Genomic DNA, 17,775 nt, shown 5'->3' on the forward strand with positions numbered 1-17,775 from the left:
TTCACAACTGTTTTCTTCTGTCCCTGAGTGGCTGAAAGATTGCAGGTTATTGCAGGTTTAACGGTGCCCTGTGGAGTTTTCTTGTAAACAAAGTTTCTCTTTACTTTTAGTGTTACTTCCCGAAATGCATTAAGTACATCCTTGAGGTCTAAAAAATGTGTTGAACCCATTTCCTTCTTCATAAAATATTTGTAAAAGCCATTTTTTCTTAAAATTTTGAAACCTGTAATTTTTCCAATCTGTGTTTATTTGACAGCAGTCTTCTTCTTCTTTGCTGCATCTGCCGGCATGATGCTGTATTTTTTGCTGCATTATCACCACTTATAGATTAGTAGTGTGCAACCATTTGCAGAAGTGTGTGTTGTGTCACCTGCACATGCACGTTAAAACCTACGTGTTACATTTTTTCATGGTCAAAAACTACACAGGGTACAGATTCAGGTTTGCCTTGAAATACAAATTTGGTGAATTCAGGAAAACCTGTGTTGCTTTCCTGGAAGAGATCCATGTCAATTCTTATGAGAGCTTTTAAACAGCCCCCTACATGAGATCTTCATGGGTCCACTCGATTAGTAAACAAAGTCAGGCCTGGTCCAAATTATAGTCAGTCTAATTGGCTCACGTAGAGTGTTGGGTCTGTGTGTCAATATGTCTAATACTGGAGTGGATGCAGGCAGACTTTCTATCATCACAGGAGAAAAGTGTGTTTTTGAGGCAGATGAGATTTACCACAGCTGCTTATTAATTGGTGGAGTGTCAGGCTGCTACTGGTGTTGGTGCTCCTCTCTATTGCAGCCTGTTCCTACTTCATTTTGGAGCAGGTCTAATCAACCTCAGGTCTGGTTGTCAGAGGTTGCCATTCAGATCAGGTCTCTAAAAATCCTTCTGAAAATAAACAATATGGTGGACTTTCAACAAGTCCATTTTCCAAATCAGACCTCTAGGCTTTTCTGCTTTGATTGTTTTACCTTTCACTCTGTTAATTATGTGCTCTTGTAAAAATACAAAGAATTAGACCGGCACACAGCCCGCAGAAATGTCCAGGGTTATAGAAGGAAGCTTTGCAAAGCAGTTTTTTGTGGTCATTAATCATCAGGTGAGGCTCAGGTTAGGTGGCTACCCAGTGGCATGCACAGACCCTCTGAGGGGCATAGGCGAAAATTAAAAATGGGCCAACGGGAGAGACACACAACACACACACACACACACACACACACACACACACACACACACACACAAACACACCAACCACTTCACCTCTCTGTGCTCACCACTGCAACAGCCTTTCTCTCCGCCCTCTCTCTGTCTCTGTCTCTGTCTCTCTCTCTCTCTCTCTCTCACTCTCTCACTCCATTTCCTCTCTCAGATTCTGTCATTACTCACGTCAGGCACCTACAGTATGTGTGAGGAAAAAAAAATACCAACCACTGATCTCAGTAATAATTTCACTTTAACTAATGGACTCCTGGCAATGGAGAGCACACTGTGTATGTTTTGATAAGTTGGGGTGGGATGCCTGGTATTGTAACCGATTGAATGACCTATATTTTGGTTTTCATGGGCAGTAACTCTGGTGTGATCTGACTATTTCCTGGGCCACCAGTCTACAAAAGATTCATATTCTCCTTCATTGCTGAATACCAGGGGTCTGTCTATGTCCTGGATTGTGAGACTTTGCTAACTATGAGTTTGAAAGTTCATTCTTCACCTTGGAACCAACAAACTTTCTTAATAAAATTTCAGATGTAGGAGAAGAAGGAGGTGGCCAGAGGAGAGGAAGGGGAAGCAAAGTGCTGCTTTGCCTTAAACTTGCTTTTAAACGTGGTTTTTAAAAAAGTAAATGAACAGGCAAATTTGCATCAACTATTATGTCAGCTAGATGGAAAAGAACAATAAAAGATGTATGATGAGTGGGAAGTACAACTTATACCATTACCTCGAATTTATTAAAGGTCATTACTGTCCATTGTAGACTTTTTTATTTTATTTTTCTCAGCAAAATGCTTTATATTGTAAAACACACAACATCCATTTAATAAAACATGCGGTATTATGAATTTTATTTCATTTTCCTTCAGGTATGAGGCAGAATAAGAAAGAAAGAAATTGCTGCTCATGTAGAGAAATTAGTAACAAGAACACCCACTTCAATATTTACTGAAAGAATATATTTTTTCAGTTGTTCTTGGTTGTGAGGGAAATGGGAGATTGTCAGATCTGAGCTGATCAGGAAAATCAGAACTACGTTACATAGCCTGGGGATGTGAGCGTTTGTTTTTTCAGGCCCCTGCTTTTGACTTGTTTATGAGTCTAATAAGGAGTAAGCCTGTGTGTGTGTGTGTGTGTGTGTGTGTGTCTGTGTGTGCATTTACGAACACGCATGCAGTGTTAATTTAGAACCACAGCACTACAACAGCAGCCATGTTTGACGGCGAGTGGCTTTGGCAGCCGCGATGAGTTCATGAGTACCCCCTTCTGTCCTCATGTGCATTGTGGGAAATGCTTGCTCTCCTGACTCTGTCACAGCTGTACGCTCACATCGTATAATGTCATAGCAATACAGCACAGCACCATTCACACACATGCACACACACACACTCACTCCACGTTTTACTCACAAAACAGGATGTGACACGCTAAAGCCTGTTTCATGATTGGTTAGCTCGTTTCCTATTAGATGAGACGGTAGAAATGAGGTCTAACTGGCAAGAAATGGTCTGTGTGTAATGATGAGGCTTATTTTCTAATCTGTATGTTTTGTGTGTGTGTGTGTGTGTGTGTGTGTGTGTGTGTGTGTGTACATTTTCAAGATAATTTTGACTTTTTTTTATATGATGCAATTATAGCTCTAAAACCCAATTCTTGAGAAAGAAACAGACAGACAGACATGCAGAAGTACAAACACTAGACTAGACTCAGATTGTACAGGTGTAGACTATTTTGCTCCTGTAATTTTACATCACCATATCAACATGCATTGCCATACAGAACATTTTTTGGGAAATTAATTTGATTGTTTTTGTCAAATCTGGTAAATTAAAATAGCTGGAAAATCAGGTCACTTCACCACATTAATGAAATAATTTTGCATTTTGATTAAATTTCCGTGAAGTGCTCACGCTCAGTGGTTTGCTACAAAGACATAGACTGAAGATTGTGTAGAAATATCATCTAAAGAGGTCTACTGCCTGATCATCCAAATCTAATCCTCAGCGTGTTTTGTCAAAACCTCCTAAGTTGTTTTCAAAATGCCGTGTCATGGACCGAACTAGCAGAGAGAGGAAATATGGATGCAATTGTGGTACTAGACAAAAAAAGGTTTGTTTACCATAATCCTCAGGGGAACATGAGCGTCCATACCACAATCCATAGCAATCTGGTCAGTAGTTGTCAAGAGCAGTTGAACCAGTCAACCAACAATTTCATCCGTGGGCCTTTGAGTCTGAAGCAAACAGCAGATCAATGTAATTTGAGATTATGTTGATAGTGGTCTAGTAGACACAGAAAGATATTAATAAAGCTTTAAAGCCATACACTGATATGATGCTTTCACAAGTACCCAGAGTATGAGAGGCTGGTGAGGGAAATCTGTCAAAAAATAAAACTACAAATATGCATTTTTTTTAAAAATTTTATTTTCAGTTTTGTTTCCAAAGGTTTAAAAAGAGTCTTTGGGCTGGTTCAGGTTTAATTCTCACCCCTTATTCTATTTACTGAGCAGAAATGGCACACAGGCGGGTCGACATACATAATACAACAGTGCCAGTTCAGCAAGCAGGTATTGAATTAAAATATTCACCAGTTGGTTCTGTTAAAATGTGATGCAGAAAAGCGAGCAGAGAGACAGGTGGAGAGGCAGACAGACAGTCCGTGACCAGCTGGTAGTGTTCAGACAGACAGGCAGGGAGGCAGTTATTCAGTCAGGTTGTCAGCACCATGTTCTCTTGTCTGTCCTCTGGGAGCCCCAGTCTCCTCTTACACACACATCCTGGATGTGTGAAAAACTCAATCACAGCCCCCGGCCCCCAGCTGGGGAGGGTCGCAGTAATTAAACTACATCACTCAGCCTCACGAGGAAGCGGCGTGTCACCATTTTCCTCTCTTTTTCTCAGCCACATCTTCCTGCCTGAATCCATCTCTGTTTCATTTCAGATGTTTTCATTTTCTCCATCCAACTCTTTCTTTAAACAAGCTAGAACTTGTTGCAAACTTGAAGCAAATAAGCACTTTCCCCAAAACATCTCACTGTTCTCTCAAAGCTAAATTAATCATGTTTTAAAGCGCCAAAACAAGCTCGAAGCAAACAACACAGTTGTTGGCTTTGAAAGTTGTTACAGCTAATCTGTTGGCAGGCAGCTTCCTATTTACACATCCTATAGCAACATTAGCATTATTTAGTCTTGTTTCTGTCCACCTGATGAATGTAACTCCAATATTCACTCTCCTATTAGCTCTGATTTGGTCCCTGCAGATTCCTGAGAAGAAAACATTTAGCTGCTAGATATTCCACTTTCTTGTCCAACTAGTATTTGCTACAGTGTGTTTATAATGGAATCTGCCTGCTGCTGCTGGAAACTAAGTTTAAGAGGAGCAGTGAGAGTGAACCTGACTGTGAAATGAACCAAAACAATGAGCTAAAAGAGGCATAAAAAGCTCCACATAGCTGCAGGGTTGTTGTTAATTCTCTGTGGGTTAATCACTGCAAGCGACCCCTTCCACATTACATGCACCCATTTGATTAGTGGAGCTTTAATTTCTGCCAGAGGGGCGTAAAGTTGTGTTCATTCATTGGCCACTTCACACTTCCATTCATGTTTATGAAAGCTCAACTGTGGAAGCGTGAGGGGGGAAGAGTGATTCAGTTCTAAAAAGCATGTCCGTTTACCAGGGAATGAACATGATTATCAGTCACACAGTCACGTTTGAGCACGTGCATTTTTTTTTTAAATTAATGAATTAATTCTTTTATAGAATAGAAGTATGTGTTTCTTTATTTGGATTTAGATGGACAGCATGAATCAGTCTGATCTCGCTGTCTTGTTCTGCCATTGTCTCTTCAAGGTTAAATTAGTTCAGGTTCTATTCATAATCCAGCGATAAAGGCTTAATCACAGGATCCTGAGATATATTTGATGAGTCTCAGAGGAAGTGGGTTCTTGTATCGTGAACGTGAGAATCTGTGCACCTACAGCAGGTATGGTTGAACTCTTGTGCGTTTGCTTTGTTGCTTTTGTATGAATGTGTGTTTGTGGATGTATTTGTCTATTTTCCTTTCTCTATTCTCCGAAACCTGCTTGAACATACTTACATGATACCTGTGTGCGACAATACTGCTGTGTGTGTGTGTGTGTGTGTGTGTGTGTGTGTGTGTGTGTGTGTGTGTGTGTGTGTGTGTGTGTGTGAGCAAGTGACAGACGATAGCATCACCCTCCGTATTTCCTGTGCCAGTGTCTGGCGCCCACATGGATATATTGTGGTGATGATAAAGGGATATTAAAACTCATAGCTTCTTCTTGTGCCTGCTCCCTGCCCGACCGTCTGTCTACACAGTCATCAAATCATCCCTTCACAGGCAAATGCACACACACAGACACACATACACGTGTGCACTTAGCAAAACAAAGTGAGTTATTGATTGTGGAGGGCATTAAGAGAGGGATGATTCATGTTTTTATATCCGCTTTTCATTCTGTGTCTTCAGGTCACAATGGCTTTATTCACTGTGAATAGACTATTCTTGTGTGCTTCTCGTTTGTCAATTAACGTCATACACAGAACACTAACATTTTTTAGGATCCTAATGTGTTGTAATTGTTAGCAGATGTAGGCTGGCAGGTGTTCGGCAATTCGGTGTATTAAGGTGACTCAAATAGTTACTCTGATTGGTTGTTAGGGTGTTTTCAAATAGTTGCAAGGTTGTTGCTAGGGTATATACCGTGGTTACTATGGTCAATCTGGGTGGTTACTGGAGTCTATAAGGTGGTTTCCATGGTGATTCAGTGTGGTTACGAGGTCGTACTCTATGATTGGGTGTGCAGTCTGCAGTGGCACAGTACATATCGTGGCAGGATTGGTGGTAGCAGTGGTTTAAGAAGCAGTAGTGGTGGGTCATAAAATGGCCTATCAGGAGAAATATTGAATTGCCATGTTTCAGAAACATGGAGAGACTGTTTGTGTATCATTAAAGACCTGAGAAAATAAAAGTTATCTTTAGCTTTATGAGTTTGAATTTTGTTTGTTGTCATCAAATCCTAGAAATAACAGCACTGCTTTTAATTCCTTCTATGCTGTTTCTTTACCTAAACCTATCATCTTTATTTCCCGGTTTAGATGCTGGGTTATAAGCTTGGTCCAAATAAGGACCACCACCTGGGCATCGCATGATGTGTGGTTGACAGTCATTAGTCTAATTAGAGCTGACATAGGATGGCCTCTGACCTCTGTGAAGAGTTGAAAAGTGAAGAACTGCAAAACTGAGTTGGTAAATTGTGTATCTTGTAGTTTTTTTCAGGAGCTCAGCGATTGTTGAATTTCTTTTTCTTGCTGATGAACGGTGAATTGGCAAAAAAAAAAAAAAATTGTTACCTACACATACTTCACTGTTACAGATGTAGGAGCCTGCCTGTATCATTTAACAGCTTGTTGAATTGTTAATTCGTCCCCCTCTCTATCTGTTGCACCAGTGCGCACATATAGTGTGGAGCTTGTTTCATCATTTTTAGGCTTGTTGAGCACAAAATTTTCATTTGCTTTTTTCTTGGGTTGAACTTGGTGAAGCTGCTCTGTCATGTCTGGTTAATGGAGGCTCATCCTGCTTTGATATATAGGTAATGGGTTGTGAGATTCCTCTGTTACCTTTCCACTGTGTACCATGAATTTCCACGGTCGTCATTGATTTTATTTGAATCAAATTGAAATGTTTGGACTCAAATGAGAAAAATGTAATATATCATTAGTGGTTTTTAGTCACTATTTGGTGTTTTCAAGAGCAGTGATTTGCACAATACATTTCATGTTGTCACATGTAGTCCTACATATATATAATGTATATAGATAATGAAAAACTTCCCTGTAAAATTTCATTTCACAATTGATGGGGCACAGTGGATTGTGGGATACTGAGATCTACAACAGACACACTTGTGTCCTCCAAATTTGTGCAAAAGAAGTGCGTGTGTTCCTCAGCCACATCTGGACGAGCCTTTGATTTTGCACAGACTCATGGATCCGTTATGACGAGAATTCAGCCTCTGGACAGTCATGAACTAAGATGCAGCCACTGTGAGCGAATGTTTTAGCACAAGGTAGAGAGACTCAGAGAGAGAGAGTGGGTTTACATGTTCAGCACCATGGAGAGAGACGGAGAGACACTGGGTTTGAATGTTCCAGCGCTAATTTTATTCTTGACGGTGAATTTACTGTAGGTTTGAATGCAGGGCTGCATGTGCGTGCTGATGTGCAGGTATTACTGTAGATAAGTGGTGTTAAGAGGCTTTTTGCTCTACGCACAGGCCTCATCAATATGTCGTCTTCTACATCATCCCTCAGCTCTGATCTCTTACTTCTCACGGCATATTTTTTGATCTGGCCTTCCCACATAAACCTGAAATATATAAAACAGTATGATAAATAAAAATCATAAAGTGCACGTGGGAAACTGTAATGAGAAAATCATTTGGAAATCCATCACTGTCAGAAGTTGATCAGCTGCAAAGCCTGAGCATGAAATATGTATAAAACAATATATTCCTTATTACTAAACAGACACTTTCATCCCAGAAGACTGATTTCACCCATAATGATAATTCCCATAAAGCACAGATGTGCTTTATCAGTTACCATGCCAACTGGTAACCAGGGAGCAATAAGCAACCTTTCTTGTTTTCTACTGTTTCTGTGTGTGTGTGTGTGTGTGTGTGTGTGTGTGTGTGTGTGTCTGTGTCTGTGTCTGTGTCTGTGTGTTTGTGTGTTTATTTGTGTTTGCACTTGTTTTGAAGAATTTCTTTCAGTTAGTCATCAGTGTGCTTCCCTCTACATAAAAGCTGTTATACCCTTGAGGATTTTCTACCTGCTTTGGGACTCCCTATAGTGCTTAACTGAGAGGTTTAAAAAACAGACCCATTTGGGATGTTATAAATAATATCATTTATACTCTGTAATGCATAAAAAAACAAGGCAAACATGGAAGTTTTCTTTTCTAAGTTGGTTGCAACACAAATGTAAGGCAGAACTCGCTGCAGAGTGCCACCAAAAAAAATGACCACAAAGGCACGAAGAACAACTAACAAAGAGAGACAAGGGTCATTTCTAGTCTAATCTTTCAGTCTGGGTGGGGGGTCTTTCCCATGTCTTTATCCAGAGGCCCATTGTTCATTATCTATTCATGGATTTGGCATTTATTTATTCAATAAAAATGAAGCCATTAATAATCTACAGTTTATTATTCTATGGCTTTTAATTTGAGTCTTAACACATTTTTCTCATTTTTCAAATGAGCCTCCCTTCTTTAGAACCGTGCACCTATCTGGCCTCACGATTGAAAAGTTTTTAAACCCTCCCCTGTTAAACCCCGCCCTGTGTAGCATACTGTGTAATGTATAATTGTTTAATGTAAAGTCCTCATCAGGTTATTCAAACGTCCCACACCACAGTACTGAGGACTTGGCCTCAGCTTCTTCAGTCCTGGGTCCAGACCCACATCACCACTGTTTTCAGCATGAAAAATAGTAAAGGGAAAACTCAGTGGCAGTTCAGTTTCAGTTTCTCAGGAGTGTTTCTTCTCTGTCATTTCTCTCAGGCAACTGCTGACAGAAACTGATGTAACAACCTTGCACCACTGAGCGTCTGTAGCGCACAACCAAACACTGGAAATCAGTTTCCGTCTTGTGTTTACAAGACAAAATGTTGATAGGAATAGTTTAGCTTCCCTGGAAGTTGGTAGAGACATATCACATCATCTCTGTTTAAATCGACAGCCATGAAACAAGGTCTCACAAAGTGGGGAATGTATTGGTATGTCTCTCTCTTAGATTCCAGATCAAATTGATATCATTCCTGCTGGTTCACTTATCCTCTGTGTCTTTACAGTAATTCTTACTTTCATAGTCCTACTCTCCTTCTTTTTGACCTCTCTCCTGCATGAACTGCATATCTCTTTCTTTCTCTTTTTCTCTCGCTCTCTCTCTCTCCTTAGCCTGGAGCATGTTTTTTTTTCTGTGTGTTTCAGTGGAGCACTTAAGTCTCCCCCTCTGTGTCTGCCTGTAATGAGGGCTGCCAGCTGTGGCTCAATGGCCAGCACACACACGCGCACGCACACACACACACACACACACACACACACACACACACGCACACACACACACACACACACACACACACACATGCATACAACGACCAGCCACAGTCACTTCTCCACTTCTAGGTAAAAGCGGAGATAAACGGCACATGATGTAATCAGCTACATATGCGACCAACCTATAGGCTGTGTGTGTGTGACTAACACTAAACTATGTTTTCACTCTTATTAAAATGATTTTCTTTGTTTTACTTCATCATGAACTGCATATATTTGTGTTTTGGAGAGAAAGAAATCAGTTAGTTTGAAGACATCACTCCGGGAGACTCTCACCAGTTTTTGAAAATGTATAGAACATAAAAAATGTATTAATGGAAAAAAATAAACATCAGATTAAACGTAAATGAAAAAAAAAAGTCATTGTGTCAGTGCTGCAGTGATTAATTCACCAATCTGGCAATTTATGGAAGAGTAATCAACAATGACTTGGGTTACTGTAAATTGAATAGTAATGCACATTTTTCACAGTTTTCAGACAAGATAATCAGGAGATAAAGCAATAATGAAAATGGAAGCTCCAGTTGCAGCCTAGTTGTGATCACTTCATCATCATTAATCAGCAACAATATTCATTATCAATTAATTCTTTCAGTCGTTTGTCAAGCAGGAGTAGCAGGAGAACCACGTATTCACTAGTTCCAGTCTCTCAAATGTGAGGATATGTTGCTTTTTCTGTTTTATAACACTGGTGGTCGGACAAAACAAGCAAGACATCACCTTATAATAAGAACAGAAATGGTTAGTCAGAGACTTATATTGTACAGCAGTGTTTCCTCTAGGATTTTTTTCAGCAGTGGGGGCATGCTGTCGGGGGGGAGTCAGAGTAGAGTCAGTGGCAAAGTGGGGGGGGGGGGGGGGGGGGGGGGGGGGTAGAGTCAGTGGCAAAGTTTGCACCCAGGCTCATCTCTCTCCCCTGCACCTTCACCCAGCTCTCCCGCTGCTGTGCTCTGCTCTCCTCCACTTTGTTTAACAACTCCTCCCTGTCTAATGTTACTTGTCTAATAAGTTACATTAAAAGTGTGAGTAACGTAACGCTAACAGCGTTATATAGTTTACACTCACATCACATCTGATTACAAGTGTGAACATTAAAATACTATTTTTTACCTAACCATCATCATTTACGAGTCAGTAAAAGGCTTATGATAGGCTACCTGACTAGCGTCTTCTTCATCTGTTGTCTTTCTCTTCTTAGAGAAGTATCTGAACGAGCTCATCTGAAAATGCAGTCAGCAGTTAATACATAATGACGTGTAGATATTAGCTTAATGCTATCAATTAGTTTACCCAAGTTAGCGTCACTGAGTTGGCTAATAAGTCTACCTTTTCTCCGGTAATTCGCTGCCTTATTCCTCACGACTACACTTCTCTGACTCTCACCTGGTGCCTGACGTGACGTCACTTTCAAGGCCGCGCTCTCGCGAGTAATTAACTCCAATAGGATCCCCCAACCACCCCACTCCCTCCCTCCCCTCCCCCCGCTGTTGCGCTCATCATCACACAGGCTGTGCTGTGAAGGTGGAGAGATGTGGCGGTGGTGCATTTGCGACAATAAAAAAATAAAAAAAGAAAAGAAATTTGAAGGCGTGGCGGCTATGATTTAGCAGTGGCGGGCCGCCACTGCTAAATGAATGTAGAGGAAACACTGTACAGTGTGTGGAGATAAATGGTTTTTAATGTTCTTGTTGCATGTTTGTGTCTGTGTGTTTACAGAATCTTGGCCACGGTGGGTTCAGACTTTGACCTGAGAACACTGCGAGCGGTGAGAGTGCTGAGACCCCTGAAACTCGTGTCAGGAATCCCAAGTAAGTCACCTTACCATCATTTAAAGAGATTTCATTCTTGCTTTTGTAATTTGTTTTTAAACGCTTTATCACTTTGTAAGATAGTTTTGAAAAGTGCCATGAAGATTACACCTATTAAAGCCTCCACATGGGCCATTATAACAGTTAATGTCTCTTGCTTTTGATTGGTCAGTATGTAGAAAAAGATTAAGATTATATGACGTAAACTAGTCTTTGATTGTCTTATGAAGTTGTCTTTTAAATTGGAAAGTTTTCAATAGAAATCTCCGGTGAGTTTTATTATAATTAATAGAAATAATGTCTAAAATAATAAAAAGAAGAAGCAAGTGCTTAGACTTTCTTCCCTCCCCTCTGCCCCTCCTCTGTCTGTCTCTCAGGTCTCCAGGTGGTGTTGAAGTCTATAATGAAAGCCATGGTTCCTCTGCTGCAGATCGGCCTGCTGCTCTTCTTCGCCATTGTCATGTTTGCCATCATCGGGGTGGAGTTTTACATGGGCAAATTCCACAACACCTGCTTCAAGATCGACACTGGTGAGAGCAACAGCTTGGCTGTGGCCTGTGTTTGTACGACAACACTGATCATCGGCCGAGTCGACGCCAGGAAAACTTTTTTTTCTTTCAGCTGTGTTCCTGTATTTGTTACGGATGAGAACATATATTGCATTGCATATTTATGAAGGCGTGCATAAATGATTCATAAGTTCTGTATGTACATGTGGCTTATGAGTAGTTGCACATTCGCAGAACTGGCAGCCGGCGTGCCTATATCAACATAACAAACAAGTGCACAGCAGAATTTTTGACGGCCGTTTTTCACATCTTGATTTTGATGAATGGAATTTTCACAGTCGTCAGGTTTTGATTGATAGCTTCTGCTGTAACTCAATAGGGATGCTTATGTACTTGGCCTCCTGATCAAATGCTAACTCAGATGGCGTTAATGAGGTTGCAGTTCGCTGGTTCCCGCTTTCTGCTGCATCAGAAGTGTGTGTTAGTGAGGCAGCAATAAAACCTGACAAGGCATTCTTTGCCGTGTGAGTGGCTGCTGAGCAACTTATATTTATAGCTGTGTTTTTGTATGTTTGCCACAGATACTGAACTGGCATGCACCAAAGTCTGAGCTCCGCACACGCCCCAACTCTTTGCATATTTTTGGATTAGCCGGGAGTTAGGTGGAGTCAGACATTGCCAAGATGGCAACAGCAGAGCAGCCCACTCCGAGCTTCATATCACACAAAAGGCTGTCACAAAGGCTACATCCATCTTTATTTACAGTCTATGGTTTAAATAGATTCATGTGAATTTTTGCAGTGCTTAGACTTTCAGCAGGTTTTCTAAGAACTTATCAGGACACTATGAGAACTGTGACACAAAGAGCAGTACTCAAAATGTCACTGAGTCATTTTAGCATTATAAGCTTTTGATTAACCCCTGTCCCGAAGAGTGATTGTCCAGTCATAGCCTGGTAACTTCAACAAAGTGAGGTTTGGATTTCTCCTTGTGCTTGAGCAGTGTGCATGGGGCTGAATGGATTGAAAACAATGGCTGCCTGTCAGGTTGGAAAGATGTTTTCAGAAACAGCACAAGTAGTGAGGTTAACTTTCATGCAAAGTATACCATACATGAATATGAATCACCTGGACAGTCATTTAATGTGTAGAAATTAAATGTGTGTGTGTGTGTGTGTGTGTGTGTGTGTGTGTGTGTGTGTGTGTATAAAAAATATTTCCGATAAACACAGCCAGGCTCCTATTAGAGTTATTTTTTACTACAGCATTATAGTAGTTATACTTTAGACAGTCAGATTGCTTGACTGAAATTACACATTGTGTAATGCAGTGATGAAAATGATGAAGATTTATTTCCCCAACACTGGTGTCAGATAGAGTGTGAAGGTGTGACTTCAGGGTTATTGGCTGGCCCAGCTGTAAAATATGTGCATCTATCAATGTGTGTGTGTGTGTGTGTGTGTGTGTGTGTGTGTGTGTGTGTGTGTGTGTGTGTGTGTGTGTGTGTGTGTGTGTGTGTGTGTGTGTGTGTGTGTGTGTGTGTGTGTGTGTGTGTGTGTGTCAACCCAGTCAGGGTGCTCGTAGTGGTGTGAGCTGTTGTGACAGCCTGCTAATGTACAGTACATGTGTTACTGAGTTATTTCAGTCAGACACACAGCAGGGTTCGATTATGCTGAGCAGCACTGGTAACAACTTTGTACATGACCACTGCTGTGTTCTTTTTTTCTTTGTATGTGTGTGTGTCTATATATATATATATATATATATATATATATATATATATATATATATATATATATATATATATATATCTTTATACTATATTGTATCTTTGTATCTGTCTGTATGTGTGAACGAGTGCTGTAAGGACCATGTTTGTCTGAGTAGGTCTGCATGTTTTTCCTAGTGTATATTCATTAGGTGTTGCTTCACTTGAGCACGGGCTTGTCAAACACACACAAGGTCTAATTTGGATTATTTCTATTGTGGCATTAATGAGATTACACACAAGCTCCACAAAGTCTGAAATGATTTAAATGATTTAAGATTTCCTGTAGTCTTCACTAAATTCATGTTAACAGATGAGTATTTGAATTACAGCTGCTTTCAATTTATCAGTGTCCCATTTCCACTGCTCATTGCATTGAAATTCTGTAACTCATAATGGTTCACTAAAATATTCATGACTAGTCTCATAAATTTGATGGCAGCATGTTTAACATCGTCATCAGTGTGACTTTTAAAAGTGAATAGCACGATCAAATATGTCCTTGATGGTACCATATTTGTTTTTTAAATGAAAATAAAGAAAAATAAACACAGATGTTATTTGAAAAAAATCACATGTAATTCAAATAATGAGCTGTACTTATTTTTTTTTGCAAATTGTCCAATTTCATGAAAGAGCTGCACCCAGTACAAGAAAACAGAGAGATGTTCCCATATTATCCTGAAAGAGTCCGGCTGACACAGCACCTGTCAGTAAGAAGGAAAGGACGCGTCTTACTGGAGTGACACCAGAGAGATGTTGGCTGTGCAGTCTGGCTCTGCAAATCATCGTTAAAACTTGGCACAGCCTCTGATCGAGGCACTGCCCCTTATGAAACGCTGGTTGCACAAGGCATCTGTTATACTCAGCACATTTATTCTTTATTCTGATCCCCATCTGCTGACATATGTGTCAGCACATCCTTTAAACAAACTCTCGGCAGCCTCCATGTATTCTGGTACTATATCATCTCTATGTCACTTCACAAGCCTGAAAACTGAAGCGCATATATGGTAGGACTCGCCTTGATTAGTTGGACCACATACACACTTTGACACCTAAACCTGAAACATGGTTTTCTTTCTGTCTTGGCTTTTTGTAAACACTAAGCCAGGTTTTTAGAAAAGGTAGAAATGACTTGAAATTATTTTCCTTAGCCTCTAGCCCTCTCTGTGAACACTCATTTTCAATGTGAGTATAGCCGATCACACAATGACTTTGCAATCATAAAATAGTGCTTTGATTAATGTCTCAATGCAAAGTCATGAATTTGACTTTACAGAAAGAGTAGTATATGTGATGATAGAAAGCATCATCAAATAGTGCAAATGCTTTTGGCATTTATTAGTACAGAGTTTTGTTTTAAAATTTATGTGCGCCATATATCGTCCCCCACAGAGGTTGCTGCTGGGAAGCTCAAGTTTCATTTTGTTTCGAACACATGTTCGCGCGCAACAGTAGTTATCTTTTCCGAGCCGCGGTTTATAAACACTGTTGCCGGTTTATCAAACGGAATAAATAGTTGTATTTCACTCTCACTGTTGTCAGGTACAAAGTCACAGAACAGCCCCGGGAGTGGCTGCTGAGCACGAGAGACCGAGAGCTGCACTGCCCAGTTAGGTTAGCAAGACAGACAGACTACAGAGAGATGCACTGCAAGATAGCACTTAATGTTACACTACTGTTATTTACTGACATCAAACTCAGAGCAGAGATAACAAGTTTGCCTGATTGCTGTTCCCACAACTCACTCTCATGGTGAGTTTTTTTCTCTTTTTATAATCAAAATGATAGTTCCACTTCATCCTCGCATCGAAGTAGTGAACACTGATACCCGCATCGGAGGTAAGCAGGGGCGTGGCCCTGGAATAATCTGCGGGGGCCTAAGTAACTTGCATATCGCACATATAGGGCCACCCAGCTCTAACTGTCAGAAAATCATGTCGGCATCGATAAAAGGAATTGATAAGCTTGAAGACGTACGATTCTGATGCTTCCCATCTGTGTTATTACGTAATACTTCCAAAAACGTGTTGTAGCATGGTGTTGTATTTAAATGTGGATGTCTTGACTTACATTTTCACATGAAGTTAACATCCGGTATGATGGTGCGTCTGTACGAGTAACATCAGGACTGGATTTCGTCACAGTGAGGTGTGCGAGTAAAGACCAATAAGCATCACTTACATCATGGTCTGACTCAGGCCCTTTAAACCAGAGTGGTCTGTGGTCTGTTGGCGGCTGCATGATCCGCTGGTTTGAATGAAAGATGTGAGATACACTGTGACCACGAAAGAGATCTCAGTTTGTTTGAGCCGGGGGGACAGTGGCATGAATATTAGGACTTCCAGTACTGAGGCTGACTTTTCATTGTAATAACTTGTGGTGCAAACATGTCCATATAAAACCTTAACAGTGAATTGAATCACTTGAATCATTTTCATCTTTTTCACTGCAGTTTCTTCAAATTGTCATTTTCTTTATTGTTTCCCTGCAGAGTTTTGCGATATGGCATATCCTCAATCCTGCCATTCACTGCAATAACAACTGGTTGTTTCTGATTACAGGGCTTGGATTTCATAATCGTCCTAGGAAAGCATGTCCAACTTGGACCTTGAATGGTTTTAATGTTGCAGATGGAATAGTATAGTGGTTATTGATTTGTGTATTTTCTAGGGGTCCTTGATGTGATGTAAAGGCACATTTGCTTGATCAGTCATGATCTGCATCACTGCTAGCCCCATCTTAAAGAACTTGGAACATTGAATTAGTATCACCTGCCGAGCAAGGATGAAAATGATTTTCAGAGAACTTTTCTTAACCGTACAGAGAACAACAGAAATCAAATCTGAACCAGGGTAAAGGGGAAATCTGACGAAATGTCCAGATTTCCTGCGTGGAGTAGAAGGGCTGTGACATTGGTTGCTGGTTGGGTAACTCGGCTGTGATGGCAGTGCCGCTCTGTTGGAGCATGCTGCTGACAGTCGATCGTTGTACCGACCTTCACCTGTGGTCACTAGTGTTGTGTAATGACTGACAGAATCAGGCCGCAGACTCACTCTGCATGAAAAGGTTAGGAGGTCAGTGGTCTTCGTTGAGAGGTATCAGTTGAAGTGGGCAGAGCACCTGTGAGGAATATCCCCTGTGAGTTTCTCTTTAGAAGTCATGACTGATTGTTCGGAGATAATGGGACACATTGGAGCAGTGTGAGGCAGCTGGAGGAAGTTACAGGGGAAAGTGACATCTGGCTGCTTCACTGTCCCTGCTGCACTTCTGACCCACATAACAAAAAAGTATGCGTTGATAAAATGTATGAGCATTAGGGGGCAATGGTTTTCAACATATATGAAGCCATTGCTACAATCTGTGTAGACACTTTGAGATCTCTGCATTATTCTCATCTGATACTTTAATAACAGTGTTATGTGAAAAAGTTCAACTGATAACAGAAATATTCATTTCAAAACTCACTCCCCTATTTCTCTTTATTTTTCTTTTGCTCAGGTGAGAGAGTAGCCGACTGGCCTTGTGGTCAGGAGCCCCCAGCCAGGACGTGTCCCAATGGGACCCAGTGTAGAGAGTATTGGACTGGACCCAACTTTGGTATCACCAACTTCGACAACATCCTGTTTGCAGTGCTGACTGTGTTCCAGTGCATCACTATGGAGGGCTGGGTGGACATCCTCTACAGCGTGAGTCTATAAACACTAAAGACCTTGGACCTTGATTTCCTGCTGTCTTTTGTTCCTCACAGGTTCTTCTTCATCATCTCCAATCTTAACATCTTTGTTCAATTATTTCTCACTCCCTAGTGGCAGAGTTTTAGATTTTGTTTTAGTCGGTGTGTTCATTGGTCAATTTACCAGATATTCCTCAGAGAATTAACCCTAATGCTTTTTTGGCGACCTTGACCTTTCCTCTATTGCTGCCCTCTGGCCAAAATCACTAGTGCACAAGAAATGTCAAAATCTTATGGCTAGAGCACCATGAAATTGTCTGGGAACCTTCATGTTGTTCAGAGCGTGAACTTTAAGGGACAGCTCATACAGTATCAAGGTGTCTTCTTCTCTAATGAGCAGATTGCTAGGAAATTTGTTGAGCATATGCATGCTCTCATGGATGTACAAACCCCGTTGATTTTAATGACCCCATTGCATTTCTTCTTGCCCCATACACCAGGCAATCTTTGCAGTAGCCCTGGAGGTTTAGACTAAACCAAATAGGAATCAGGTTTACTGCCAAGCAGGTTTTCACATATGAGGAATTTGCCTTTATGCCTAAAAACACAGTGAGTAGAAGGTAGAAAAGGTGACAAGATTAATTTCTTAAAATACCTGGC

General features: G+C 40.7%; 1 protein-coding gene across 7 annotated transcripts in view; it reads left to right on the forward strand.

Annotated features, from left to right (window-relative positions):
* The window catches only part of cacna1bb (calcium channel, voltage-dependent, N type, alpha 1B subunit, b), a 170,999-nt gene that overhangs the window by 54,340 nt on the left and 98,884 nt on the right, over window positions 1-17,775 (forward strand). For all 7 annotated transcript variants that reach the window (XR_008830252.1, XM_056402913.1, XM_056402910.1 and 4 more), the window contains exons 6-8: window positions 11,069-11,160; window positions 11,538-11,690; window positions 16,941-17,128. Coding sequence is in view for 6 of the 7 variants with exons in the window: in XM_056402913.1 (XP_056258888.1) it covers window positions 11,069-11,160; window positions 11,538-11,690; window positions 16,941-17,128 (433 nt within the window). In the remaining variant the exon portion in view is untranslated. The remainder of the gene's footprint in view (window positions 1-11,068; window positions 11,161-11,537; window positions 11,691-16,940; window positions 17,129-17,775) is intronic.

Source organism: Seriola aureovittata, chromosome 18, assembly GCF_021018895.1.
Source record: "Seriola aureovittata isolate HTS-2021-v1 ecotype China chromosome 18, ASM2101889v1, whole genome shotgun sequence".
Lineage (NCBI taxonomy): Eukaryota > Metazoa > Chordata > Actinopteri > Carangiformes > Carangidae > Seriola > Seriola aureovittata.